General features: G+C 42.3%; 1 protein-coding gene across 5 annotated transcripts in view; it reads left to right on the plus strand.

The window, feature by feature from the left end:
* Positions 1-7,427: 7,427 nt before the first annotated feature.
* The window catches only part of LOC137442475 (granulocyte-macrophage colony-stimulating factor receptor subunit alpha-like), a 29,346-nt gene continuing 9,041 nt past the window's right edge, over positions 7,428-27,732 (plus strand). For 3 of the 5 annotated variants that reach the window (XM_068141297.1, XM_068141331.1, XM_068141323.1), the window contains exons 1-8: positions 13,733-14,746; positions 15,279-15,372; positions 15,523-15,659; positions 16,953-17,073; positions 20,348-20,477; positions 20,570-20,745; positions 22,946-23,085; positions 25,836-25,871. In XM_068141297.1, coding sequence (XP_067997398.1) covers positions 15,285-15,372; positions 15,523-15,659; positions 16,953-17,073; positions 20,348-20,477; positions 20,570-20,745; positions 22,946-23,085; positions 25,836-25,871 — 828 coding nt within the window. In that variant the 5' untranslated portion in view covers positions 13,733-14,746; positions 15,279-15,284. Of the gene's footprint in view, positions 7,604-11,681; positions 11,836-13,732; positions 14,747-15,278; positions 15,373-15,522; positions 15,660-16,952; positions 17,074-20,347; positions 20,478-20,569; positions 20,746-22,945; positions 23,086-25,835; positions 25,872-27,732 lie in introns of those variants that run through there. The other 2 variants (XM_068141304.1, XM_068141313.1) reach the window with 2 other exon arrangements.

The following is a 27,732-nucleotide window of genomic DNA, read 5'->3' on the forward strand; positions in this document are numbered from 1 at the left end:
AATGCCACTGTTATGGGTCTGATTGCGTCTGATATTTCTTCCGGTCTCTTAAAGTATGCCTGGGCAACTAGAAAATGGAGAATGTGATTGAAAACGCTGGTGGCCTATAAACAACAGAAGTCTTCAAGGACAGGAGTATGTCTAAAACCCTGACTAATCCTAAAACTAAAGTGTGTTAGTTACAGATTAAGAGATCACCCACCATTAACTTGAATATCTGCCCAGAAATTACTTCTGTACTTTATGTTCTTACTCTCTAAATAAGCTGTAGAAAACTGTTATTATTTCATCTATTAATGTTCTTCTCTCTTCCCAGTAACAGTGACCCATGGTTACTCCTTCCAGTGCTAGATTGCTGGGTTTGTTTAGACCCTTTCTTTTCTGGATCTCTACATTGAACTGCTCACACAGTTTATCAGCACAAGTGGTTTCCAGAGAGATTCTGTTCTGCTGGTGCTGTTTGAGAGGACAGGTGAAGACAGAAAAAACTTTGGAAGTTTATCTTATGGCAACAGCAGTATACAGGGGCATACAGGCCATATCCTGTCCGTGTGAAATGGCCAGGCAGCCTATCCAGGACTTCAGCATGTGAAGCAAATTAACATTTTTGTACATTTTATGTGAGATTGGAATTTCTTCTGCCAATTTATTCTTCAGTCACTCACTTTCATCAGGTTATTGAACTTCCTCACAGTCATCTTCAGTTTCTGTTAGCCCAAACTGCTTAGAACTATTTCATAGTATCATAGTATCATTCAGGGTTGGAAGGGACCACAAGGATCATCTAGTTCCAACCACCCTGCCATGGGCAGGGACACCCCACACTAGATCAGCCTGGACAGAGCCTCATCCAGCCTGGGCTTAAACACCTCCAGGGACGGGGCCTTGACCACCTCCCTGGACAACACATTCCGGGGTTTCACCACTCTCATGGTGAAGAACCTCCTCCTCACATCCAGCCTGAATCTCCCCACCTCCAGCTTCATTCCATTCCCCCTAGTCCTATCACTACCTGACATCCTGAGAAGTCCTTCCCCAGCCTTCCTGTAGGCCCCCTTCAGATACTGGAAGGCCACAATTAGGTCACCTCGGAGCCTTCTCTTCTGCAGACTGAACAGCCCCAACTCCTTCAGTCTGTCCTCATAGGAGAGGTGCTCCAGCCCTCTGATCATCCTCGTGGCCCTTCTCTGGACACGTTCCAGCACCTCCACATCCCTCTTGTAATAGGGGCTCCAGAACTGGACACAGTACTCCAGGTGGGGTCTCCCCAGGGCTGAGTAGAGGGGGAGGATCACCTCCCTCGACCTGCTAGCCACACTTCTCCTGATGCAGCCCAGGATCTCATTGGCTTTGCAGGCTGCAAGTGCACACTGAGAGCTCATGTTGAGCTTTTTGTCCACCAGCACCCCCAAGTCTCTCTCCTCAGGGCTGCTTTCCAGCCAGTCACTGCCCAGCCTGGATTTGTGCCTGGGATTGCCTTGACCCAGATGCAGGACCCTGCACTTGCTCTTATTGAACTTCATGAGGTTGGCTTGTGCCCACCTCTCCAGCCTGTCAAGGTCCCTCTGGATTTATCTATGTGTGGATTCTCTTCAGGACAGCTTAGACTTTCTCCTAGTCTAATGATCCAATGCTGATTATTTTTTTCTCTCTGTATTTCCTTTCCTCTTTCTCTGTTTTGGTGGGGTTTTTTTCCTTTCTTTTTGACTGACACTCTCTTTTGAGTGTGATCTTCCCTCATATTCCTTTTGAAGAAAACACCCAGCATGACAACATATTTGACGGCATCTATAGAACCAAATACTTACAAAAACTTTCTGTTGTAACCTTACATCCCTTAAAAAAATCTTGTAATATACCTCAGTCATTTATTTACTCAGTGGTTTCTGGCAAGCTTCTTTTCCTTTTTTTTTTTAGGAAATTATTTATTGCTAGATTTGGTTTAGTCCTTTTACAGGTTTTTCCATTAAAAAAACTTTTGAACTTACTTACTGAATTTAATCTGTCAGAATTTCAGTGTTTTCCTTCTTTGGATAGGGTTCCAACTTCCTGAGAAATGCCTTTTTATTTGGTACATTTTCCCCCACCATTTCACTTTCCTAAGCCAGGATCAAAGAGGTTTTTCTTTTCAACAAGGGAAAGAAAAAAACAAGAACGATTTGGTAAGTTTGTAGTATGATTGAGGCACAAAGAATATATTTCATCATTCAATTCAACTGTGTAGAAAGATACTTGAGTGGTCACAGCTGAGTCTTCATCACATACTGCTATGGTGGCTCCCTCCATATGTGATGCTTGGGGTCCATATTGCTGCTTTTTTTAGAACCAAAGAGTGTTAGATAACTGCCATGGGTTAAGTTGAATATTTTCTGCTGTTATTCAAAACCATCCTGCCTCAATCCAGCCTCAAAATGAAAGTGCTGGCTGGGGCACAGTAGTATGAGGCTTAAAGTTTAGAGTGTAACCTGAGAGGCTTCTTGTTCTGGTTGCTGATTTGGGTTCTGGGCTTTTGGGTGATGGCTATTCCGCTGAGATGGTGGTGGGACAGGGGCACATGGGGAGAGACTGGGGAGTAGCTCCTGGCTTGGGCTTTTAGCTCACTTGCTTCTGCTTGCTGCTGTTTTCTGCTGTGTTTTTTCTGCAAATAGGCTAAGGTAGTTGTACATATTATTATCTCATTTATTCAGTAAACTCTTATCTCACCTCTTTATCTCAACCCAGAGTCTTTTTGTATGCTACTTTCCCCTCACTTTGGTGTTGTAGGGAAAAGGCTATGTTAAACTAGCACAGTAACAGAATAACATTATTATAATTATTGGCACTTGGAAAAAAAGTACTTTCTGCATATCTTATGAAGTGTAGCAATGGGCAGACAACATAAGCTGTTTTAAGAGCTAAGTAGTCAATAAAGACTGTCAGGTCAGTACAGAAGACAAGAAGCAAATATCCTCACCTCCTGTGGAGTCTCCTGATAATTTTGGTACACATCAGGAGCGCAGCAATTATACACTGGTATAATTTGATATTTGAGTCCCTTTCTTTGGGAAAGAATCATATTCTATCAGGGAAGTCAGAGTTTGAGTAGGTAGTATCAGAACACAGGTAGAACTCCCATTTTCAGTTGAAGTCAAATTCCAAGAAAGGGTTAGCCTTGATCTGGACTTATACCAAGAGAATCTTATCATCTTGACTTCCCAGTTTGGATATTTGGTCAGTGAACCATCTACTTGTTCCTACCTGAGTATGCAATGCTGGAAGCTCACAATGACATCAAAGATGGTCTTAAGACACAAAGATAAAATGCTTCAGCAATTTCTCTCCTTAACAGAATTAGTCTTTAAGCACTTTCTTTCACATGAAAAGGAACTTTATCCTCTGAGTATCCCCACTAATTTTGATAACTCATATATCCTGCTGCTTGTTATGGTCTTTCAGATTTTGCAGGTCTCACAATGTTTTTCATAGTTGGGTGAAGTATCATTAACACATCAGGTTTATGCTTTGGTGTAAATTTGTTTTTCACATTGAGACTCAAAGGCTCAGATTTCTGTATTAGACATCTGAACACAACTATTTAATTATTGGACTAGTTTTATAATTATACCAGACATTTGATTATTAAACTAAATATTCCCAGGACTGCTTTGTTGTAATGAGGCCAATTGCCATGTAAGAGCCCAGATACATTTTACTAAGCCTCTAAATAAGACGGACACATGAAAGTTGCCTTTAGAAATTAACCCTGGCCTGAGCTAACCTCTGGGCTATGTCCAGGAGTTGTTCAGGACATTGCTTGCAAATCCTGCCAAAGCAATACTGGGAACAGTTGTTCCTGGACATGTTCCAGCCCAGGGGAGGTATACAGTTGCCACTGCAGCCAAAAGCTGGAAGCAAACAGCTCTTGGCACACCTACTGCCTTTGACAAAGTTAATTATTGACTTTTAGTCAAAGACTCACCTGGGAAGCTCTTTGCAGCGGATCAGAACAACAAGGTCAGTTTTTATTGAGGCTCAGTTCATGCTGGACACACATGTAAATCATCTTTCTACTTCTCTCAGTATGCAGCAGAGGCCACAGTTGAAATGCTCATAATCATTTGCTATAAGAGTGATGGAGCTGTACTAGACTACACTATTTTATAAAACCTGCCACCGTATCTTTTCTCTTGGTCAAAATTGCCAGAGCAAAGCATTATTTGGCTCTAATCCCCTAAAACCTAGCCATGAGCTATGAACCATTTATTATCTCTCTGTAGGGAAGGGAATAAAAAAGTAAACCAATACTGAGACATTCAGAAGATGGCATTATGGTCTTGTTAAATAGGAGCTAAACAAACTCTTTTTTTGCTATTTTCTCCTGTAAAGGAGTTACATCCATGTTCTAAAAAAAGGCCAGAAGCTTAATTCAGAAAACTTTAGGCCTGTCAACCTTGAAAACTCATGGTGTGAGCCCTCTTGGAGCACATTTCTGGGCAGTTATGAAAAAGAAGGTCACTTGGAACATTCATTAAAATTTTGCCAAGGTTAAATGTCAGTGAAAAGTGAGGTACTACAGGAGTCTATCTTGGGACCTACAGAGACCTGAAGGAGGTGAAGGAATGCATTGTCATCATGTTTGCAGATGACACCAAATTGGGGTCATCATCTGATTTACTCAAAATGAGAGCTGCCATCCACTGAGACCCAGACAGGCTGAAGGAACAGTCCAAAGGAAACCCTGAAATCATCCACTGCTCACTTGAATTTACATTATCCAGAAGAGAAGAAGGTAAAAATTATGAGATTATTTTAATTTATTTTTTTTTAACAGTGTTTTGAAAAATTGTTCTGTGCATTTCAGCAGCTCTTTTTAGGCTGTTACAAACCGACTTCATACAACATCTGACAACTGCTTGAAGTTTATGAACACAATTGCTCCATCTACTATGTTATTATGAAATATTGGTAACATTTCTGAAGCTTTTGTTAGCCTAGTGTTTTTCTCAGATCTCCTCTTAACACTGAGAATGTTAATGCTAAACTGAGACATTATTATTAACTGATATTTCAGACCATGTAGGGTGAATTTGCCATCTTTCATTTATGAATTGGCTAGGAACATCTACATCAACGGAGTGGAATCTTCACCTACAAGATATCTCAGAAGACTACTCTACACCTGTGGATCAAGAGCTCTGGTGCTACAAGCATTTTTCTTGGGAGAACTGGAGAGTTCTCTGCCCAACACTGACTATGCTAGCAACAGTCTCAGACACTCACCAGTACTGAACTAGAATAAAACACAGAACAACGTATTAAACAAGACCTAAATCACTGTTGGCTTATAAAGACCAGGCTGTAGACTGTGGTTGTTGTGATGACTGTTCCCATGAGGAGATGGGTCCTGTTGAAAGGTCCAAAACCAAAAGGTATTTCCTATGTTCTGAAAGAAGATGGTGCCCAGAAGAGTCAGAGTCCTGGGCTTGCTTGGGATCTGAGGGCAGCCATGGGGTGAGCAGTGACACGCCTCCCTGACTAGGGCCCATTTACACCACCCAGTGAGGGAGCACAGTCAGCCAGGCCCCTAGAAGAGGGGAAAAGTGTCTGTGCCAGTTGGTGCATAAAAAGCCCTGATGATTTAGTCCAGACTAGTTTAAAATGGATCAGTTAAAACTAATTCAGCCACTGTTTGGGCAGCATGAAGATACTGGTCAAATGGCACTGTAAGAACATCCCTCAAGTCACCCAGAACCTAACCAAGCATGCCCCTTCATCAGTATGCCAATCTCTTCATCAAAATTTGTCAGTCATGCTGACACAGACTTGGAATCGCAAGAATGTGTGGCACAGGTACTACAGAAAAGTTACACCAGGTAGCAGTAATCTCTGAGGCAGCTTGTAGTACCTTGGTAGTTGTATTTGACAAATAAGCAACTTCAGACCACATGTACTCATTGTCTTCTTTTTAAGCTACATAAAGTAATCAAATTAAATACTTCAGAGAGTAGTAGAACATTTGAAATATGCCAGTCCTGTTCCCAAGGTACCAAACAAGCTGGCAAGGACTGAGTCAATGCTAGAATCGTGCTTCTAGAGATCAGATTTTGCACTTTCGCCACTGCCTCATATGCTCCATGTTCAATATCAATCACTAAATTTGTTGGGTTTTTTATCCATAATCTACAAGTTTTAAAGTGAGGAATATTATTAGCATACCCTTTTAGTGAGAATCAGTGGGTAAAGGTGGGGAAGGTGGGGTGAAAAGTAAAGACATTTAATTTGACATTAAATTTTAAATGTTTGTGAAGTAACTTGCTACTGATAGATCTGAGCACGTATACTAGCAAAGACAAAAGAAAAGAAAGCAAAACTAAGTCAAAACCAAACCAAAAACAGTTCAAGGAAAACGGGGTTAAGAATAGTTCTTCCTCGAACAGATTAACTAGTAAGAATCCTGCACCACTTCCAAAAACCCTGGAGAATTCTTCACCTTCGTGCAATTGTGCCTGTATTGGAAGTGGAAGGTAGGGGGTAATTCACTCTTGCTACAAGAGTTTGAGAACAGCATGAAATGAAAAGAATCTGTTGCATGACGACTACACATCTGCATGTCAGATGTTATGTAAAACAAACTGGGAAGCTGCTAACACTCAGCATGACCCAGAGCCACATTTAAAGTTGCTGAAATTTAAAGCAAATTTTGTGCCTTAAATTCTGATATTTATATCACTGCAAAGTCTTTTGCAAACTTGACAGTACCGAAGCAAATGCTTTGAATATTTTCTTTTGCGTATTCAGACACTTTTTGCACCTAACCTATGATTTTGTAATCTAAGGTGAACCAATAAAACCCTGATCCATAATCAGGCCATGAGAAAGTTCAGAAATTTGTATCTGATATTTTCTTGCCCCTTCTTTGCTGACAAATATGCTAGACAGAATTTTATTAGCTGTTTGCAAATTCATGCTAAGGATTGATCAGAGTCATGGCGTGGTAGGGGCTGGAAGGGATTTCCAAAGATCATCTAGTCCAACTCCCCTGCTAGAGCAGGTTTGCCTTCATCAAGTTCTCCTTTAAAGAAGAACTTAGGCTGCCACAGGGATCATAAACAATGTATACAGCCAGTCAGATCTCGACAGAAATAAATGTCCATGGTTTAAGTACTTTAAACGTGGACTAGTCACACAACACTGCTGCTAGTTCCAGAATATATTATTTATTAAAATATGTTTATTTGTAGAAGTATTTCTATGAGCATACTGATGTACTATGACTGCTGAGAATTAATGTGGGTTTGTATCATGGGTTTGCATATTGTGACTACTAATGCTTAGTTCACCCAAAGTAAGAGGAAGGAAGAGTTAGTTGCGTGATCAGTTCATGTGAAATCATTAACATCTGCAAAATAGGATGTTTAAGGAAGTTTGAAAGCAGCAAGAGAAATTATAGACTGAGTCACTTTCTGACTGAACACCATTTGCTACTCAATGCTGGCACTCAGTAAAAAGTTAACTGGCAAACCACTTATTGATGCCTGTGTGACAGCAACTACAGGTTCAAGTATCCTTGATGCTGTGTTCCAAAATCAAACAAGACAAAGGAGGAGAGCTTTTACAAGAGAAGGTATGTCTCCCTGTGTTGCTGATTGATTTGCTTGTGCTGCAGAAATGTTTGTGTAGAATACCAGAATTAATTTAGATACAGGATTAATTTATGTACAAAGTATGGATTAGTTTCCTGCTTAAGAAAGTCTAGGCAAAATGCTGGTGATGTTGTAGCCTATTTGATTTTAAATGTCTGACTGTGTATATATGAAATTTCTAAAGATTTCTGCAAGATTCAAGGAAAACTATGAAATATCGAATACCAGTTGCACTATTTGGCATTTGTTATCTGGTATGTATTTTGCAATAACTGTTAGAAATGCTATTTTCTGTACCTGTTCTATATCTAACTAGAACATGGCCTTCTATTTCTTGAGGGGGGAAAAAAAAAAAAAAAAGGCAAATCACAGAATGTTGGGATGATTGAGGCTGGAAGGCACTTCTGCACATTGTCCTGTCTCATCCCTTGCTCAGAGCAGGGTCAGTTACAGACAGTTGCTCAGGGCTTTGTCCGCTCAGTGCCTCCAGTACTGGAGACTCTACAACCTCCCTGGAAATCCTGTTCCAGTGATTGACTACCCTCACTGTAAAAAGTGTTTTCTTGTGTTTAAGCTGAATCTTCATTATTTCAGCTTTTACCCATTGCCCTTTGTCCAGTCAGTGGGACACTGAGCACTGAGCAGAATCTGGCTCCCCCTTCCTTACTCTACACTGTTGGGTATTTATACATACGGGTAAGATCTCTCTGAGACTTCATCTCTTGAGGTTGAAAAGCCCCAGCTTTCTCAGCCTCTTCTCATATATCAGGGACTTAGTCATCTTTGTGGTTCTTCACTGGGTTCTGTCCAGTATTTGTGTGTCTGTCTTGCACCGGGAGATCCCAGAACAGGACCCAGAACTCCAGTTCTAACGCTATCAGTGTTGAGCAGAGGGGAAGGGTCACAACACTTACCCTGCTGGCATCACTCCTCCTAATGCAGCCCAAGGTGCTTTTGGCCTTCTTTTCTGCAAGGGCACATACCTAGCTCAGGGTCAGCTTCTTGTCCACCGGGACCCCCAGAGCCTCCTCTGTAAAGCTACTTTCCAGCAGGTCATCCTTAGCCTGTGCTGCTGTCAGAAATAGTTCCTCACAAGGTACAGAACTCAGCACTTCACTTTGTGAATTTCATGAGAGTCTCATGATCCCATTTCTCCAGCCTGTCAAGCCCATTTAAAATGAAATAGTGGTATATGGGCTACCTCTCCCGGTTTTGCATCATTTACAGAAATCAAAATACTGTTCCAAGGACTGAAATAATTCTGGGAAAGTTGCATTTAGGCAGCAATTTGAGAGTAACATCTCATTGCCTAATGTGCTGTCATGACCCAGTATTCCAAGCCAATCCTGGGCAGCTCGGCAGGTCATGCCAAGATTCAAAAAGTCTCTTGGAGTAAATAAAAGTGAGAGACCCCAAAATGGCTTATGAGTTAAGTTTATTAGAGACAGTGAACACACAGTAATGGACAGGAGCAGAGGGAAAATAGGAAGAGGAAGGAAGGGGGAGGCAGGGGGATGAGGGGGGCAGCCAGGATGACGGGCAGAGAGAGTGAAGAAGATATCACCGCTCCTTGGACCCACCAAGGATTTCACAGGAATAGTCCAAGCTCGTGGTGGTGGATGTACCTTCCAGCAGGGTCTTCTGTGGCAGATGCAACTCTTATACCCCCAAAACTGTGATTCTTTTCTAACCTTTTGGTGGGGGTGGGGAGAGGGGAATGAGAGAGTCTCTCCAAATCACAAAGAGAGAAGAGCCTGAGCAAGGTGTGCACTCCAGCGCAATGTCTCTATTGGTCTTTCAGTGGTGCTCTTACAGTGGTTTGAAAGAGGGTATTCCCACCTCAGCAGAAATGTCCAGGTATTGTCATACCTTGTTTGAGACAATACACTCAGTATGGGCTATCAGCCCTGCCCTGACATATGTATTGTTTTGTAAGGCTTTTATTCCTACTGGTATGGCTCTTCGTACACTTAGTAAATATATAGTACTCTCCACATGTATGGAATGTTTAAATATTAGTCTATCCTCACATCATCCTATGAATAAAATTATAATTTTCATTTCTAGAAGTGTGTCATGGGTAGGAGTATCTTTCTCACAGACAACAAAATAAAGTCATTGGAAAAGATGGGAATTACAAGCAAAGAACTTTGGTCTCTGGTGATATTTTCTCATAGCATCCTGCACTCACAGCCTACAAGTGAAGGCAACAGAAGACACAGGCTAAGAGAGTAAGAATTGAAAGTGCTTAATTCAGTATTTGATGGATTTTTTTTTTTTTTTTTTTTTTTGTAAAAACTGTTCTAGATATTCCACAGCTTTTAAATGTGACTGTATTTTCCTCTGACGCATTGATGCTGAGGTCATTCTAGAGCAGTCTGAATTTTACCATACCTGCGAAGGACCTGTCCAAGAGAGGACAGAGTTCCTGGTGACTTAGAGAAAGACAAGAGACTCACTAAGTTTCTTCTATTATGCTTCTATTTTCAGCGCTGGACACAGGTAGAAAAACTTCAAAAGACCTGTGTAGCTTCAGGGGGGTTTGTGCAAGCTTATACACAAAAAGTTATCTGTCTGAAATGACAGAGGTATGTTAATATTTCACAGAAAAAGTCCAGATGCTTCCTATCTATACAAAGGTTATCTATCTAAGAATAACAGAAGTATCTTACAGAAATCTTGGTGTTTCGTATCTATGCAAATGCTATCTCTCTAATCCTACCCCCCCACCTCCACCCCTCCACCTCCCCCCTCCCCCAATCCTCCCCACCCTCTCCCCCAACCCCCCCTGCTCATCACTGGAGGCACAAAATTCCTACAGATGTGATACTGGAACTATTTGCTTGGCCACCAGAATGTGTGGATGCGGCAGGCAAATGCCTTAGGGCTCCAAAACTCCTACATTTCTTACCCTGTCTGCAGGACAGAATAAAGCTGAGAGACCTGGATAGATGTTGGAATTTACAGCTGGGGCAATAGAGAGAACATAGTCACAATCCAACACTAATACTTTATTGTATAATATATTTTAAAAACCAGGGAAATGTGAAACACAAATCCTGTGGGAAGCAAAACTCCTTAGTTCTGTGATCAATGGAAATGAAAGTGAACACTTAAAGGCCTTTTTATTCACACTGAAAGCCCAATGACGTGTCTAGAACCTGGAGGCAATGGTACTAGCAAGCTTTCCATTAAGCAGGAAGGGCTGCAGATGACTCCTTTGGCACTGCTCCGGACAAGCATTTCCATGAGAAAGCGTGGAGATCGCTTGCAGTTTGCGGCTGCTGTTATGTGCAGGAAACCTGAGAGAGATTTTGAAAGCACAGGAGTCATGAGGGAAGACAGAGGAGATGAAAAGAAGAATGATGCAAAGACTATATGGAAAGGTGAGGAGACAGCTGCCAGAGAAAAGGAAATCTAATGCTTAGGAAGGAGAGTAGGATGAAGAAAGGAAGCACAAAAGTTTAGTAGGGACTGAACAGATGACACAAAATGAAGAGAATATGCTTGTATGATAAAGGGAAGTCTAGAAGGTCAATCTGGAGGTTCCTATGTGCATTACTGGGGAGATCACTGAGAGCATAAGAAAGCAGAAGTCACTGTTGAGATTAATATCTCATCTAACATTTCAGGGCCAGTCCTAGATACTCTTTGTACATAGGACTCTTCACTATCACTTCCTAGCAGCAATGGCCACATCCTTACTGCTGAATTACAAATACAAGATTGATGTTGCAAGAGATAAGCAGAGAAGAATCAGGCTATAATAGACTCCTATCTCTGTTGCAGTCCCCACATAGTGTGCTGGCCTAGCTTGATTCATGGAGACTGTGACGAATGGGTTACATCAAGCCAATTTCCATGAAATGTCATGTGCCTCCTGGAAATATTCAAGACTTGAACTCGCTTGGAGGGTCTGGTTGGGTTTTTGCTTTCACCACAAGTGAGGACAATGTGAAATCAGCACTCAAATTATCATGAAAATTAAGAGAAGGACAGACAACCAAGGTATTACCATGTTTGTCTTTTTCCTTAACAGAAAATAGTAGAAAAGCAAATGTCCGGAACAGAGAAATCTCTTCCAACGAGTTTTAGCTTCCTCTGAAAAAAAGAAAATGGTATCTAGGATCCAAATATGTTTGACAAAAGTTGATGCCAGTGTTTGACTAGCTCTGCTGAGACCCTCACACTACATGAAAGTCACCATTTGCAGGTACTTACACCTCCTTAGTAATTTAAATTCCCTGCAGTGATCTTTAACACATTTCAGTCTCTGACAATGAAACAGAACATATGGAGTTAATGTAGTTTGAAAAGTGGAGACTCATTTGCAATACTAAACAGAAAAAAAACACTGTAATGGTTTGCTGTCTACCTGCCACTGGGTGCCCACCAAGCCACTCTCTCCCTTCCTCTCTTTATTCTCTGCTTCCCATCAGCAGATAACCTCCAGCAACTCCCTGGGAAGGAGGGCCTCAGTAGTACTACTGTGCATAGTAGTTTTTTCAGAAGACATTAATAATAAATGCTTCCTCCACCCTAATACTCCTTTCTGCCAGTTTTTATAGGTGAGCAAGATGGTGTATGGTATGGAATATCCCTTTGATTAGTTGTGGTCCTGGTTGTGACCCCTCCTAACCTCTTGCCCATCCCACTGGCCTTTTTAGAAGGTGTGGGAGATCAGAGACAGCTTTGATGGTGTGTCAGCGCTGCTCAGTAATAGCCAAAACAGTTAATGCCAGCCCAGCCAGAATCAAGTGATTCTTACGCTAGAGAAGGACTTCACATGAAAGCAGAGCCATTAACTACCTTGTTGAACCACAAAGAAGTACAAACCTCCCTCTACACTCACACAGACTGGAAGGGGAGGCAGAGCCTCTTTCACATGGATTATGTACTGTTTCATCAGAGACAATATTCATACACTTTGGGACAGGAAAACAAAAAAGTAGGTGAAAGAAACATGTCTGAGTGCAAGATTTGGTTGCTGCTTTAAAACAAACAAACAAACAAATCCCAAAACCCAAAAGAAATGAACAAACAAAATCCCCCAACTTTAGGGTAAAGACTTCTTAACTGAAGACACTTGGCAGAGGGAAATGGACAAATATACTAAAATTATGAATGTTAACAATATGGTCTGTAGAGCAATAGTCAAAGGCTTTAAAACAGGTAGTGAGAAATTATTCATGTATACTAGAAGCAATGAATGGAATTCAACCAGGTCTCCATTGACTATGAAGGAAGTTTAAACAATTTGTGCTTGTATAAATGCTTACTTGTAGATACTTTCAGACGTCTTAATACTGAAACTCATCCCAGCCAGGCTCACTGTAAGTATGCCAGTAGGTCTGTTTCTTTATCAAGACATAACAGAGGCAAGTCAAAAGCACAATGAAAAACTGAAAATTGTCTTGTTTTTTGTAGTATTCCTCATTGAACAGGAATGACAGCATATATTATCTCAGGAATTTGAACTAAAGAGCACACAAAGATTGAAGTAAGTTCTAGAAAATGTTGACACCTTACAGAAACACAGTGGAAAGCGCAGAGCAATAGAAATACCAAGAATGAAGGTGTACACTGTTTGCAATTGTGTAAATGTTTGATCAAATTAACTGTACAGAATCACAGAGTACAGAATAGATCTGATTGGAAGAGACCTCAGAGATCATCCATTCAACTTTCAACCCAGTACTGAGGGGTCAGCACTAGACCATACCCCCAGGCGCCAGGTCCACATGATGCTTGAACTACTCCAGGGATGGTGGCTTCACCATTGCCTTGGACAGACCATTTCTGATAACCCTCTCAGTGAAGAAATATTTCCTAATGTCTAGCCTAAACCTCTCCTGGCATAGCTTGAAACCATTTGCTCTAGTCCTGTCACTTGACACCAAGGAGAAGAGGCTGGCCCCCTCCTCACTCCAACATCCCTTCAGGTAGTTGTAGAGAGTGATGAGGTCTCCTCTCAGCCTTCTCTTCTCTAGACTGCACACCCCAGCTCCCTCAGATGCTCCTTGTAGGTCACATGTTCCAGGCCCTTCACTATACACACTGCAGCAGCTTGATACCATGAAGACTATAGCCTAAATTCAATTGTGTATCACTGTAGTTATATTAAATTACAATTATTATGGACATAGTTCTATGAGCTAGCTTTGTAATATTTTGGTTACAAAGCAGACATCTGAAAGCTTAGTAATGTCCCTAGTAAGATTCAACTATTTCTGGATCCAAAACAAAAAATAACAAAGAAAGGGGGAAAAAAAGTAATAGTGTGATGCAGTAAATTACACCCATCAACTGTAATTTTTTACTATATGTGGTTTTCCTTGGAAATATGTGAAAAGTGAGGGACCATATATAAAAATTAAAAATTCTTTCAGATTTGTCAGAAACTGACAGAAGTGTCATCAAGTTTATCACAAATGCTGGACAATATTCAGGACAATGGTGAAGCAGATGAATCTAGCGCTCTCAAATACCAAATGGCCTCTGGAAAGGCCCATTAAAATTGCATCTCCTAAGGTACTTTTCTGAATAGAAAACTGTTCTTAGCTGATTTGTGGTCAGAAAATAAAAGAAGATGACAGAACAGAACAGAACAGAACAGAACAGACTAGACTAGACTAGACTAGAATAGAATAGAATAGAATAGAATAGAATAGAATAGAATAGAATAGAATAGAATAGACCAGGTTGGAAGAGATGATAGAAAGTGCTAAAATTGATAGAAAATCATATAAAAACCAATAGTATGTTCACAGTCAGCTTGATTGAAAAGACTGAAAAGTCATCCAGGGCATTGTTCTAAACATTATTCTAAGGGCTATTGAGGCCTTACTACATGAAATGTTAAAATTAGCCCCAAAAGCCATTCAAGAAAGACTGTAGATTTGCCATAGTAAAAAAAAATGGGGGAAAAAAAAAAAAAAAGTAAGCAGGTCAACATTTACTTTGAGCTAGAATCTGACAGAGATTGAGATCTTTCTCTTCTTGCTTTCTTTCAACAGTTCAAATCTCATGGACATTTCTTGTGCACTCCAAAGACATGCTGGTAGGAACAGGATGAAGTACGGTCTCTGAACACACCTGGTGGTGAGGCTGTTTTTAAGAAAGCAGTAAGTTATTTACACCCTGATGCAACCAAAAGCCAAAACATCTACTTCCCAGAAGGTGTCGTCAGCAAATGGTTGAAAGTAGCCAGCCTGCATGCTCACTTCGCATAAGAGCCTGAAGCTTTGCATAGGAAAAGCTACAGCGATGTGCTGAGTGTTAGAAAGCAAGAAAACCTGATTTGGGGATGGTATGGTTAGAATAGCTATGTGGGACAACATTGATCTTAAAACATTAATCTTAAAATCTCTGCACCCACAGCAGTGAGTGTACGTGTCAGAATGTGTGTGCCTCTCTATCTGAAACATCTGTGTTGTGATAGACAATAGTGAGCCTACTCAGTTCTTTCAAAGAGGAGGTGCATGCTAGAGGTCTCGAAGAACACCCTTGTCTTGTCTAAAGAATATTTTTCTAGAGGTGAATTAGACAGCATCTTGCTTTGCAGAAACCAAAATATTGGGGGTTTTGTTTGTTTGTGTCTTGGTTGGTGGTTTTGGTTTTCTGTTCCCCCCTAATACCTTCATTGTCTCCTTTCAGACAAGAATGTTTGATACTCTTGGAGTTACTTGCATGATTTGGTGCTGTATGATGCTATTTCATCCCTTGCATGCTGACTTCCAGTGTATGGAATGTAAGTAAGGCTTTGAAGATATAATCTGAGGAAATGGGTTTAGTTCTTCAGTTATCAGAGATATTTGCAATTAGTTTGACAGAAACTAGCCTGTGGATTCAGCAAAACCAGTAACATACTCTTACTGAACTTACTCTGTAACACTTCCAGCAGAGGAACAAGCATCACCTATTACAAGCGTGAAACTCAATTGGAGAAGAATGGAACTGTCCTGGGAGAGTAGCAAGAATTTCTCTAAGTACAAATGTACCATCAGGGACAGGGACATGGAAACTGTAGAGAAAGAGGTAAACTTCTTATTTGTTGAGAAAAATAATTGTACCTTTTTCTTTACCTTTTACCAATTTCACTTACTTAGAAAAAAATGAAATCAGTTACAGGTAAAATCTGCTCAGTGATTGCTTGCAGTCTACGATTTGATCTGTCAAGGGCTGTTGGAAGTCATCACCAATGCCAGGGTGCATTTGCTGCAGGATGAGCACCCCATGCATATCACAAAGCTGAAGTTCTGCATCACAATGGAACAGAGGCAATACTTTTGAACTGTATCTATATTGACTCATGAACAGGGATGTATATGAGGAAAAGAAACAGGCTGTGAGATTAAGTGATACTCCTAGAGAATTTAGAGAGACAGAGCAAGAGACCATTCAAATGAAAAGTGAATTCCCCAAACAATGCTATAGATTTTCATCTCAAGTTCTTCTTTTTCCCAGCAAATTGGATCATGCTGTAGGACAAGTTATGTTATAAGACTACATTATCCAGTAGGATAATGTGGATGCTTGAAAGAAAGCAAGAGAGAGATGGATTATTTAACTTATTGACAAGTTCATAGAATGGTTTAAGTTAGAAGTGACCTTGAACATCATCTAGTTACAACCCCCTCTGTCATGGGCAGAGAAAACTTCCGCTAGACCAGGCTGCTCAAAGCCTCATCTGATCTGGCCTTGAACACCTCCAGAGAGAGGACAACCATGCCCTTACTTGGGCAACCTGTTCCAGTGTCTCACCAACCTCACTGTAAAGAGTTTCTTCCTAATATCTACTCTAAATCTACTCCTCAAGCTTCAATCCATTTCCTCTCATCCTATCACTACAAGTCCTTGCAAAAAGTCCCTTTCCAGCTTTCTTGTAGGCTCCCTTCAGGTACTGGAAAGCCAATATAAGGTTTCCCTGGAGCATTAATTTCTCCAAGCTGCAGACATATTTTTGAGCTCTGCAGAGGTCAAAGACTTCTATTTTGCTTAGTCTTTTGATTAAATTCTGTTATGGTTCTCCTATTTATTAACCAACTTCTGTTATGCCACTGGGGTACTATTAGGCTTCTCTAACAGTTGCACACAAGTGTAGTATCCAAGGCTGCAAAGCCTGTTTTATAGCTGTGCTTTGACTGCTCATCTCCATTCTACATCACCCTCAGGTGGTCGAGAGTTAGCTCCTGAGCCTAAAACACATAGACATACAAGCAAGATTTGGTTCTGTGATTGAGTTTATGAGTTGCACTTTTGTGTCCAGAATCATCTAACACCATGAGAGGAAAAAATCAGAGGAATAAAGCATCTAATGTTCTTTTTCAGGTGAATAGTACACTATGCATGTTTCCAGTGGAACAATATGTGCCTCTGCACAAAGGGGTACTCTTCATCATTGAGCTGCCAAACACAAACATCTCAAAAAAGTGTACCTTTATCCCTGGAGGTAATGTCTGTGGTCTGGGTAAGGTTTTCTTCATCTTTTAAATGCAAACATTGCCTTAGAAAACAAATCCTTACACAGTAGGTGATTGCTCTATTTTCTGCTGAATTTCTTTCTTTTTGTGTAGATATGCAAAAATTATTTGCCCTGTAATGAATGTTTCCACAATTCTGCAAGAGATGTGTTAGTACATATGAATACCAAAAATTGCATTATCATTTTCATACTAGAGCTCTCCAAGATACCATTAAATTACAGTGGTTTAAGGGTGCATTCAATAATTGTTCTGTCTGTTACAAAATGAGATGCTAGCACACATTTCCTTATTAAATGCTTTTCTGCTGAGCTGTTGGTGAGCGTGTGTCGAGAGCCAGACCACAGACTTTGCTAAATGCATAGTCAGGAGATCAGTGAAACCCATAAAGTGGGAGGAGGATAGGAGAGGAAATGTTAATTACAAGCAGCTAGAGGCGAACAGAATGTAACAATCTCTTAATCTGTCCCCAGAGCACATGTGTGTGTGCACACACATGCACACATGTAGATTTTGATTGCTTCAGGGATCTGCTGGCCAAAGTATCATGGGACAAAGCCCTAGAGGGAAGAGGGGCCCAGGACAGCTGGTCCATATTCAAGGATCACCTTCTCCATGTCCCAGGAGCAAATTATACAAAGAGGAAGGCAGGAAAGAATGCTTGGAGACCTGACCGGATGAGCAAGGAGCTCCTGGACATGCTGTCACAAAAAAAGAAACTGTACAAGGAGTGGAAGAAAGGACAGCTAGAATGGGGGAGCATATAAGGAAGCTGCCCAAGCAGCAAGAGATCTGGTTAGAAAAGCTAAAGCTCAGTTAGAATTAAATCTAGCCAGGGAGATCAAGGGGAATAGCATAAGTTTCTATAGGCACATTAATGGCAAAAGGAAGACTAAGGAAGGTGTAGGCCCCCTCAGAAAGGAAATGGGAGAACTGGTGACAAGTGACATGGAGCAGGCTGAGGTTCTCAATGACTTCTTTACCTCAGACTTCACTGGCAAGGGCTCCAGCCATACTCCCAGAATAATGGAAGATAATGGCAAGGACTGGAAGAAGGAACTGCCCATTGTGAGTGAAGATCAGGTTTGTGATCATCTGAAGAACCTGAAAGTGTTCAAGTCCATGGGACCCAAAGGGAAACACCCACAGGTGCTGAGTGAACTGACAGATGAGGTTGCCAAACTGCTCTCTATTATATTCCAAAAGTCATGGCAGTCTGGGGAAGTTCCCACAGACTGGAAAAGGGGAAACATAACTCCCATTTTTAAAAAGGGAAAGGATAACCCAGGGAACTATAGGCCAGTCAGTCTCACCTCTGTGCCTGGGAAGACAATGGAGCAGATCCTCCTGGAGGCGCTGCCAAGGCAGAAGAATAATGAAGAGGTGATTTGGCACAATCAGCACAGCTTCACCAACAGCAAATCCTGCCTGACAAACTTGGTGGCCTTCTATGACAAGGTTCACAACATCAATAGACAAGGGGAGAGCATCAGATGTCATTTATCTGGCCTGAGCAAACCCTTCAACACTGTCCCACACAACATCCCGATCTCAAATCTGGTGCAGTATGCATTCGATGGGCGGACCATTCAGTGGATAAAGAACTGGCTTGATGGCTGCACCCAAAGAGTGGCTGTCAATGGCTCCATGTCCAAGTCGAGGCCAGTGACAAGTGGAGTCCCTCAGGGATCAGTAGTGGGACCAGTCTTGTTCAACATCTTTGTCGGTGACATGGACAGTGGCATTGAGTGCAATCTCAGCAAGTCTGCTGATGACACCAAGCTGTGTGGTGCAGCAGACATGCTGGAGGGAAAGGAGGCCATCCAGAGGGACCTTGACAGGCTGGAGAGGTGGGCCCATGACAGCCTCATGAAATTCAACACGACCAAGTCCAGGATCCTGCATCTGGGTTGAGGCAATCCCAGGCATTGATATAAGCTGGGCAGCAATTGGCTTGAGAGCAGCCCTGAAGAAAAGGACTTAGGGGTGCTGGTGGATGAGATTCAGATTGGATGTTAGGAAGAAGTTCTTCGTCGTGAAAGTGGTGAGACACTTCAATATTTGAAGGGGGTCTATAAGAAAGCCAATGAGGGACTTTTTAGGGTGTCAGGTAACAATAGGACTAGAGGGAATGGATCCAAGCTAGAGGAGGGGAGATTTAGATTATAGGATAAGAAGTTCTTCACCATAAGGGTGGTGAGACACTGGAACAGGTTGCCCAACAAGGTGGTGAAAGCCCCATCCCTGGAAGTTGTTAAGGCCAGGCTGGATGTGGCTCTGGGTGATGTGATGTAGTGAAATGTGTCCCTGCCTGTGGCAGGGCAGTTGGAACTAGATGATGCTTGAGGTCCCTTCCAGTCCTGACAGTTCTGATTCCCTCAGCTGCCACACACCCATTTTGTTGAGGCAACTATTTACAAAGATATTTTGAGACTGCCCCAAGTGAGAGTAAAGCAGAATGAGATTTAGGCAGATTCTAAGTTTTTACAGCCCACTTTCCCCCAATCCTTCTCAACTCATCTCTTCCTGGGGACTTAACAGAAGACACACTTACACAGTGACCCTCAAAAAACAAGCCAGGACACAATGTCTCCTAAAACCTCTTGCTTTCAGTGTCCTTCTCACCTGGCCCTGGCATCCAAGCCTGTAGGTTCCCCAGGGCATCCCCTCATGCTTCCACAAGGGTCCCCTCAATACTGGGTGCTGCAGGAAATAATGGAGGAAAACTCCACCGTTTTGCTGAAGTTGGGATGCACCAAAGAAAGCAGCAGAAAAATGGCTGAAGGGGAAGATAGAAGGAGGCTGGAGAAAAATGAGAGAGAGAGAGAGAGAAGAGAGAGATTTCCACTTAAATCTGCTCCAGAGACGGAAGAGATCAAGTCACTGTTGCCTGCACCAGGGTGGAAAGACCTAGCCAGGAGGCTGTTTGATCAGAGGGCAGAACAAAGCCACTCAGGAGTGGATTCCTGGGTCTTTATTAAAAAAAGGAGAAATACTTCTTTCTATAGCACTGAGGATGGTATTACAAGGTAATGTATATTCTTTTGCCCATGTGAAAGCTCTAATCATTCCCAGATTGCACAGCTTAAAATAGGGCAAGAGTCCAGCTTTCTCTCAGTTGTCATGCGTAACCTAGTCAACAACCAGCTGGAGCTGCAGGTGTCTAACATACCTGAGCATGGATCCTCCAGCTTGGTGGAGTCACACAATTTTCCCTCATCATGGATATTCCTGTGTTTGCAGGCAAGAATGGGTCAGCTATTGAAAACTTCTCCTGTGTGATTTATAACATTTCCTTCATGAACTGCACTTGGCAAGCAGGCAGGGAGGCTCCAGCAGATACCCAATATTTTCTCTACTGGCAGAACTCAAGGTGAGTAGGCATGCTTGAGTCTAGGGAAGCCTGGATTCTCATTCAACACATCATGCTGCCCACGTTTAACTAAAACACTTTTCTACATACAGAGATGTCGATGTAACGGAATGTGAGCTTTATATTAAAGGTGAACATGGCAGAAACACAGGATGTATATTTAAAAATGTGAGCATAGAGATTGACAAAGCTTACTTCCTGGTGAATGGGTCTAGCAAAGACTCCCTAATCCAGTTCTATGATGAGTATCTTCAACTGTATACAATTGGTAAGTGAGCATTTTATTTTCTGATTTATAAAATAAGGAAGTGGGGAATTTTCCTCTGAAAAGAACAAAACAAAGTCTGTAGCCATCACAGGATCCTGCACTGCAGGATAGACCTTGCTCCTAACAGCTAACAGAATACTGTTCTACAAGTTTACGAAAACAAGGAAAGGTGGCCCAAAATAACTGCTCACAAAAGTGATCTGAACATACCCATAGAATTCAAGAGGTGAAACACAATGGTTATGCTTCCAAAGTCACCTTTGGGCTTATTTGGCCATGTCTTAATTTCACATCTCTTGGAGAGCCAAAAGAGATACGTGTCCTAAAAGTAAAGGGTGGGTTCAAATTGCAAATTAAGACTTAATTAGTTAAATATGTGGTACCTCTGTGTGAACTAGGTGTTTTAAGCTCCAACAGACATCTGGGATAGGACATGGTTGCCTAAAAACATGCCTGTAGTGCCATTTGCGACATCTCAGACAACTGAGGCATCCAGAAGGCTTGCAGATGTGGCCCAGGACCTGTGAGAGACCAGGGTCCTCTTGAGTGTCCTTTATGGTCTGAAACACAGAGCACGAGACTTCTGCTGCAGCTTGCACAGACTGTAAAGCTCAGAGCTATTCAGACAAGCAGGCCTGAAGTGACTATAGTGTCACTTAGGTCACACCCAGGCAATTATATTGTAGACACTTAAATCCAGATAAATTGGTCTTCTATCGAATAGTATCACACACTTAAAAAAAAATGCCTATGGAGTTTTGTGTTGTGAAATGTGAAATGGCAGGCTGCTGCCTCTACTGCTGAAGTACAAAAAATCTTCAATATGTTTTTTTTACGTGAATAGAATAGAATAGAATAGAGTTAACCAGGTTGGAAAAGACCTTCGAGATCATCAAGTCCAACCTATCACCCAACACCATCCAATCAAATAAACAATGGCACAAAGTGCCTCATCCAGTCTCATCTTAAACACTTCCAGTAATGGGGACTCCATCACCTCCCTGGGCCGCCCATTCCAATGGCAAATCACTCTTTCTGTGAAGGATTTCTTCCTAACATCCAGTCTAAACCTCCCCTGGCACAGCTTGAGACTGTGTCCTCTTGTTCTGGTGCTGGTTGCCTGGGAGAAGAGGCCAACCCCCACCTGTCTACAACCTCCCTTCAGGTAGCTGTAGAGAACAATAAGGTCTGCCCTGAGACTCCTCTTCGCCAGACTAAGCAACCCCAGCTCCATCAGCCTCTCCTCATAGGGCTTGTGCTCCAAACCCCTCCCCAGCTCTGTTGCCCTTCTCTGGACTCGTTCCAGCAACTCAACATCTCTCCTAAATTGAGGGGCCCAGAACTGGACACAATACTCAAGGTGTGGCCTGACCAATGCTGAGTACAGGGGCAGAATGACTTCCCTGCTCCTGCTGGCCACACTATTCCTGATGCAGGCCAGGATGCCATTGACCTTTTCACTGCCTGGGCACTCTGCTGGCTCATGTTCAGCCTACTATCAACCAGTACCCCAAGGTCCCTTTCTGCCTGGCTGCTCTCCAGCCACTCTGACCCCAGCCTGTAACACTGCATGGGGTTGTTGTGGCCAGTGTGCCACCTGGCACTTGGACTTGTTGAATGCCATCATGTTGGACTCTGTCCAACTGTCCAGCCGTTCAAGGTCCCTCTGCAGAGCTCTCCTACTCTCCAACAATTCAACACCTGCCCCCACCTTGGTGTCATCTGCAAACTTACTAATGGTGGACTCAGTCCCCTTGTCCAGATCACCAATAAAGATATTGAATAGGATGGGGCCCAGCACTGATCCCTGGGGGACACCATTAATGACTGGCTGCCAGCTGCATGTGGCACCATTCACCACCACTCTCTCCCTCCAGCCAGTTCCTAACCCAGCACAGAGTGCTGCTGTCCAAGCCATGAGCTGACAGCTTGGCCAGGAGTTTGCTATGTGGGACAGTATCAAAAACCTTGCTGAAGTCCAGGTAGACTACATCCACAGCCTTCCCCACATCCGCCTAGTGGGTCACCTGATCATAGGAGATCAGGTTGGTCAGGCAGATTTCACTCCTGCTTACCAGACAATGTTAACATCAGTAGCACACAGCTGAACATCAGTTGATTTAATCTCATGTGTGTTCACCTGTATGAGTTGTAGCTGATTACTGACCATGTCTACTCTAATTATTTCTTTTCTTTCTAGAAATACTCACTCCTCCATTAAATGTTGCAGTCAATTGTACTAGAGAGTCAGCAGGTTGCATAGTTACATGGCAACCACCTCTTACAAGTCATGTGGAAAATACAAAATGTTTTCAGTATGAAATTTACATACAGAATAAGGTAAAAACAATTTATTGATTTGTATTTGGCTCCATACCTACATACATGTATATCTATGATGTGCAAATGTCTGTTTATTAAGTTCTCTCTCACAAGCTGCGGTGTCCTCCTGCTCCAGTTCTGCTGGCCTGGAACATCCCACCACTCATCACCTTATTTCAAACTAGTAAGAAATGCAATGCAGTAAAGCAGTGAGCAGGAAAATACTCTGTCCAAAGACTGGGAGAACACCTGAGATGCTTTTCCTGCAGGAGCACATCCCACAGGAAAGAATATGTGACGGGAGCCTGCGATCTGCAACCACGGCACTGCCTTGGTGGTAGATTCCAGCCCAGGCCAGGGCCTCTCTTGCTTGACCTGCATTCCAGGGCATCTTGGCTTCAGCACCCTGACAGTATTTTGCAGATGCTGGAAAGCTCACAGCCACCCCTCAGTTTAAACATGTGGAAGCTGATGGGGGCAAAACAGCCCCACATCTCTCCACACCTGGAGCCTGGTTGAGACGACTCTATCCCTGTCTGTCTACAGTGTCCAACAAAAGCTCTGTTTTGAAACTTGTGCAGAAACAGGAAGATGTTCTTCTGAAAAAACTACATACCAACAATTCAGGGGAAAGGTCACATGGGCACAGCCAGTACACATAGCTCTGCAGCTAGCAGGCATAATTTGGCAGTAGGATATTCTGTGAAATACTTAAAAAGTTTTACACTAAGATATGGTTAGAATATATGGCTACAGGAATATTGTCCTAACAAATACAGGCTGGGCAAGAAGTGGCTCAAAAGTAGTCTCTAGGAGAAGGACTTGGGGATGTCAGTTGATAGAGTCAGTGTGAATTTGGGGTACTGGTTGACAGTAGGCTGAACATGAGCCAGCAGTGTGCCCAGGTGGCCAAGAGGGCCAATGGCATCCTGGCCTGTATCAGGAATAATGTGGCCAGCAGGAGCAGGCAAGTCATTGTGCCCCTGTACTCAGAACTGGTTAGGCCACACATTGAGTCCTGTGTCCAGTTCTGGGCCACTCAAGAAAGATGTTGAGTTGCTGGAAGGTGTCCAGAGAAAAGCAACAAAGCATCCAATTCTGGTGCCCCCAGCATAAGAGGGACATGGACAGAGGGTCCAGAGGACCACAAAGATGATCAGAGGGCTGGAACACCTCCCCTGTGGGGACAGGCTGTGAGAGTTGGGAGTGTTTAGACTGGAGAAAAGGCTCCAGGGAGGCATTCCAGTGCCTGAAGGGGACCTACTAGAAAGCTGGAAAGGGTTGTTTTACAAGCGCTTGTTGTGATAGGATGAGAGGGAATAGTTTTAATCTTAAGGAGAGTAGATTTAGACTGGATACTAGGAAAAAATTCTTTACAGTGAGGATGGTAAGACATGGGAACAGGTTGTACAGGGAGGTCATGGATGCCCCCTCCTTGGAGGTATTCAAGGCCAGATTGGATGAGGCCTTGAGCAGCCTCATCTAGTGTGAGGGGTGTCCCTACCCATGGCAGGGGGGTTGGAACTAGATGATCTTCAAGGTCTCTTCCAACCTAAACCATTCTATGAATCTATGAATGAATTTATTTTAAAGAAATACAGGTTACCTCGAAACACACGGTGCTCAGTAGAATACTATACTTGGATGTGAAATTCATCTCACAGATTGAGATACCTTAATACAGGTGTCTGCAAAGGAACATGGATATCCCATAACAGTCAATGCAAATCTAGGGCTTCGTACAGCTGAGCAATAGGTGCCTCATTCCCCTTAAGGTGCTATAGATACTGAATGTACCAGAGGTACCTACACAGAGATGGGAGATGTAACTCAGACCTTTCAGAAGTCATCAGAATTAAGGCAGATTAGATGGCATTGCACACCCAAAGTTTAAGTAACTCATTTGCACCCTCTCCATTCACAGCATGGATGATGACTTTCATCATGTTCCAAGTTGAAATATCACAGCTGACAATAAGTAATGGGGAAATACTAGTCTGATCAATAATGTAACATACATGGCAGGTGTATTTTCTGAAAGGAGACATTCCTTCCAATAACATCTTTCTGACTAGTCCATTAATGGCAGCTATCATTCTGACATTACATATGACAGATGCTTCCAGAACATCAGCTTTTCAACATTTTCTGGGATCCTTCCTAAAATCACTGCTGTTAATTTTGTTCACTCAGTTTTTATCCTTTTTTTCCAAAACTTTCAGGTTCTTTGATCCAGGCCAGTGTTTCATTCTTGCTAATTAAATTTTGATTGTATGAGATATGTAAGCAGCTCTTGACAGTACTTTGGGCAAAGCCTCTGAGTATGTATCACTCAGACATCCCATAGAGGCTGTGACTAGAAGGAGGGTAAATTTGCTAGTCACATAAATTTTCCACCCCATGTTACCAAACTATTGTGAAATCACAGCTTCTAGATCTGCTGCATTTGCAGGATGATTTGATTGCTTGTGTAATTAGGACATACTTCTGCTGGATAAGAAACCACAGTGCAAAAATACCCTCAAGAGGCAAATGCAGCTTCTCACAACCACTGATAAATAATTCATGTTTCCTTACTTTTCTAAAATGAAATGGAGGAAGCCAAACCTCTGAATAAAGCAATATATCCTGGGACATGACTGGAACAAATCCAATTGAATTTTCAGTTTTAAATTATTTACAATCTTTATAAACAAGAAGAACAAAAGAGGAAGAAATATTTTAGTATTTGACAATAATGAAAATGAAGATTTGTCTTTGGTTTGCAGGATAAGCCCAAAGAGAAAAAGGATCCTCCTATAAGAGTAAGTATTGTCATATACAAATCTGTGCTTTTGCCCACTTAAGCATGTGAATTCCATTATACCAAGTGCACATACTTCTGAAAGTATAGTTACTATATCATTATAGCAAAGAGATTTTGGTATTTTTATGTGTAAACCTAATATATCCCCTTTGGATGGAATAGCTTGCACTAGGCAGAACTTTCCATCTATTTCACTAAAATTTATACTTTCCATTTATTGCACAAATAGATTTTGCTTAAGACAGAGGTGACACTTTGCTTAGTAGAAAGTGGAAACATTCTCCTTCTCACATTTGTTGGTGGAAATTAATTAGAATAGAGTAGAATAGAATAGAATAGAATAGAATAGAATAGAATAGAATAGAATAGAATAGAATAGAATAGAATAGAATAGAATAGAATAGAATAGAATAGAATAGAATAGAATTAACCAGGTTGGAAAAGGCCTTCGAGATCATCAAGTCCAACCTATCACCCAACACCATCTGATCAACTAAACCATGGCACCAAGCACCCCATCAAGTCTCTTCCTAAACACCTCCAGTGATGATGACTCCACCACCTCCCTGGGCAGCACATTCCAATGGCCAATCTCTCTTGCTGGGAAGAAGTTCTTCCTAACATCCAGTCTAAACCTCCCCTGGCACAGCTTGAGACTGTGTCCTCTTCTTCTGGTGCTGGGTGCCTGGGAGAAGAGACCAACCCCCACCTGGCTACAACCTCCTTTGAGGGAGTTGGAGATAGCAAGAAGGTCTCCCCTGAGTCTCCTCTTCTCCAGGCTAAGCAACCCCAGCTCCATCAGCCTCTCCTCACAGGGCTGTGCTCCAGACCCCTCCCCAGCTTTGTTGCCCTTCTCTGGACATGTTCCAGCAACTCATCCTTCCTAAACTGAGGGGTCTAGAACTGGAGACAGTACTCAAGGTGTGGCCTAACCAGTGCAGTGTACAGGGGCAGAATGACCTCCCTGCTCCTGCTGGCCACACTGTTCCTGATGCAGGCCAGGGTGCCATTGGCCTTCTTGGCCACCTGGTCACACTGCTGGCTCATGTTCAGCCTACTATCAACCGATACCCCCAGGTCCCTCTCTGCCTGGCTGCTCTCAGCCACTCTGACCACAGCCTGTAGCACTGCCTGGGGTTGTTATGGCCAATAGAATAGAACTGTAGTTCAGGACAGCTATGGAAGATTATGTGAAGGTCTCAAAAACCTGTAGAAGTTAATACACACCTGCAAAATGAGTAGTCTCAGCTCTGGAATCATCTTACAATTAATTGGCAGATTCCAGGCCTTGCATAAAGTATCATGAGGCCACATCATACGTTATCTGTTATCGGATTATCTTGAAAACATTCATTCTGTTTAGCAAAGACACACACAAACTAGGGAATATTTGCATGATTAATCCCTATAAAGGTTGTGGAGTGAATTTACAGGGTAAATTCTCCAGTTTCAGTTTTCTGTACTCTCTTTTCAAGATCCATAAAAGAGAACAGGAGAAAAAAAGTGTCCTTAAACCATTAAAAAAAAAAAAACCAAACCACAACTCAGAAAGCTTAAAAATCCAACTATAAACTTTAAAAAAAAAACCCAAACAAACCAACCAGAAAGATTTGGTGGAGGAGCTAACAAGCACATACCTACAAAAAAAAAAAAAGCAAGTTTGCTGATGACACCAAGCTGTGTGGTGCAGCAGACACGCTGGAGGGAAGGGAGGCCATCCAGAGGGACCTTGACAGGCTGGAGAGGTGGGCACAAGCCAACCTCATGAAGTTCAATAAGAGCAAGTGCAGGGTCCTGCATCTGGGTCGAGGCAATCCCAGGCACAAATACAGGCTGGGCAGTGACTGGCTGGAATGCAG

The sequence above is a fragment of the Melanerpes formicivorus genome, unplaced genomic scaffold, assembly GCF_026170545.1.
Source record: "Melanerpes formicivorus ecotype bairdi unplaced genomic scaffold, bMelFor1.0.p_v2 SCAF_1, whole genome shotgun sequence".
Classification (NCBI taxonomy): domain Eukaryota; kingdom Metazoa; phylum Chordata; class Aves; order Piciformes; family Picidae; genus Melanerpes; species Melanerpes formicivorus.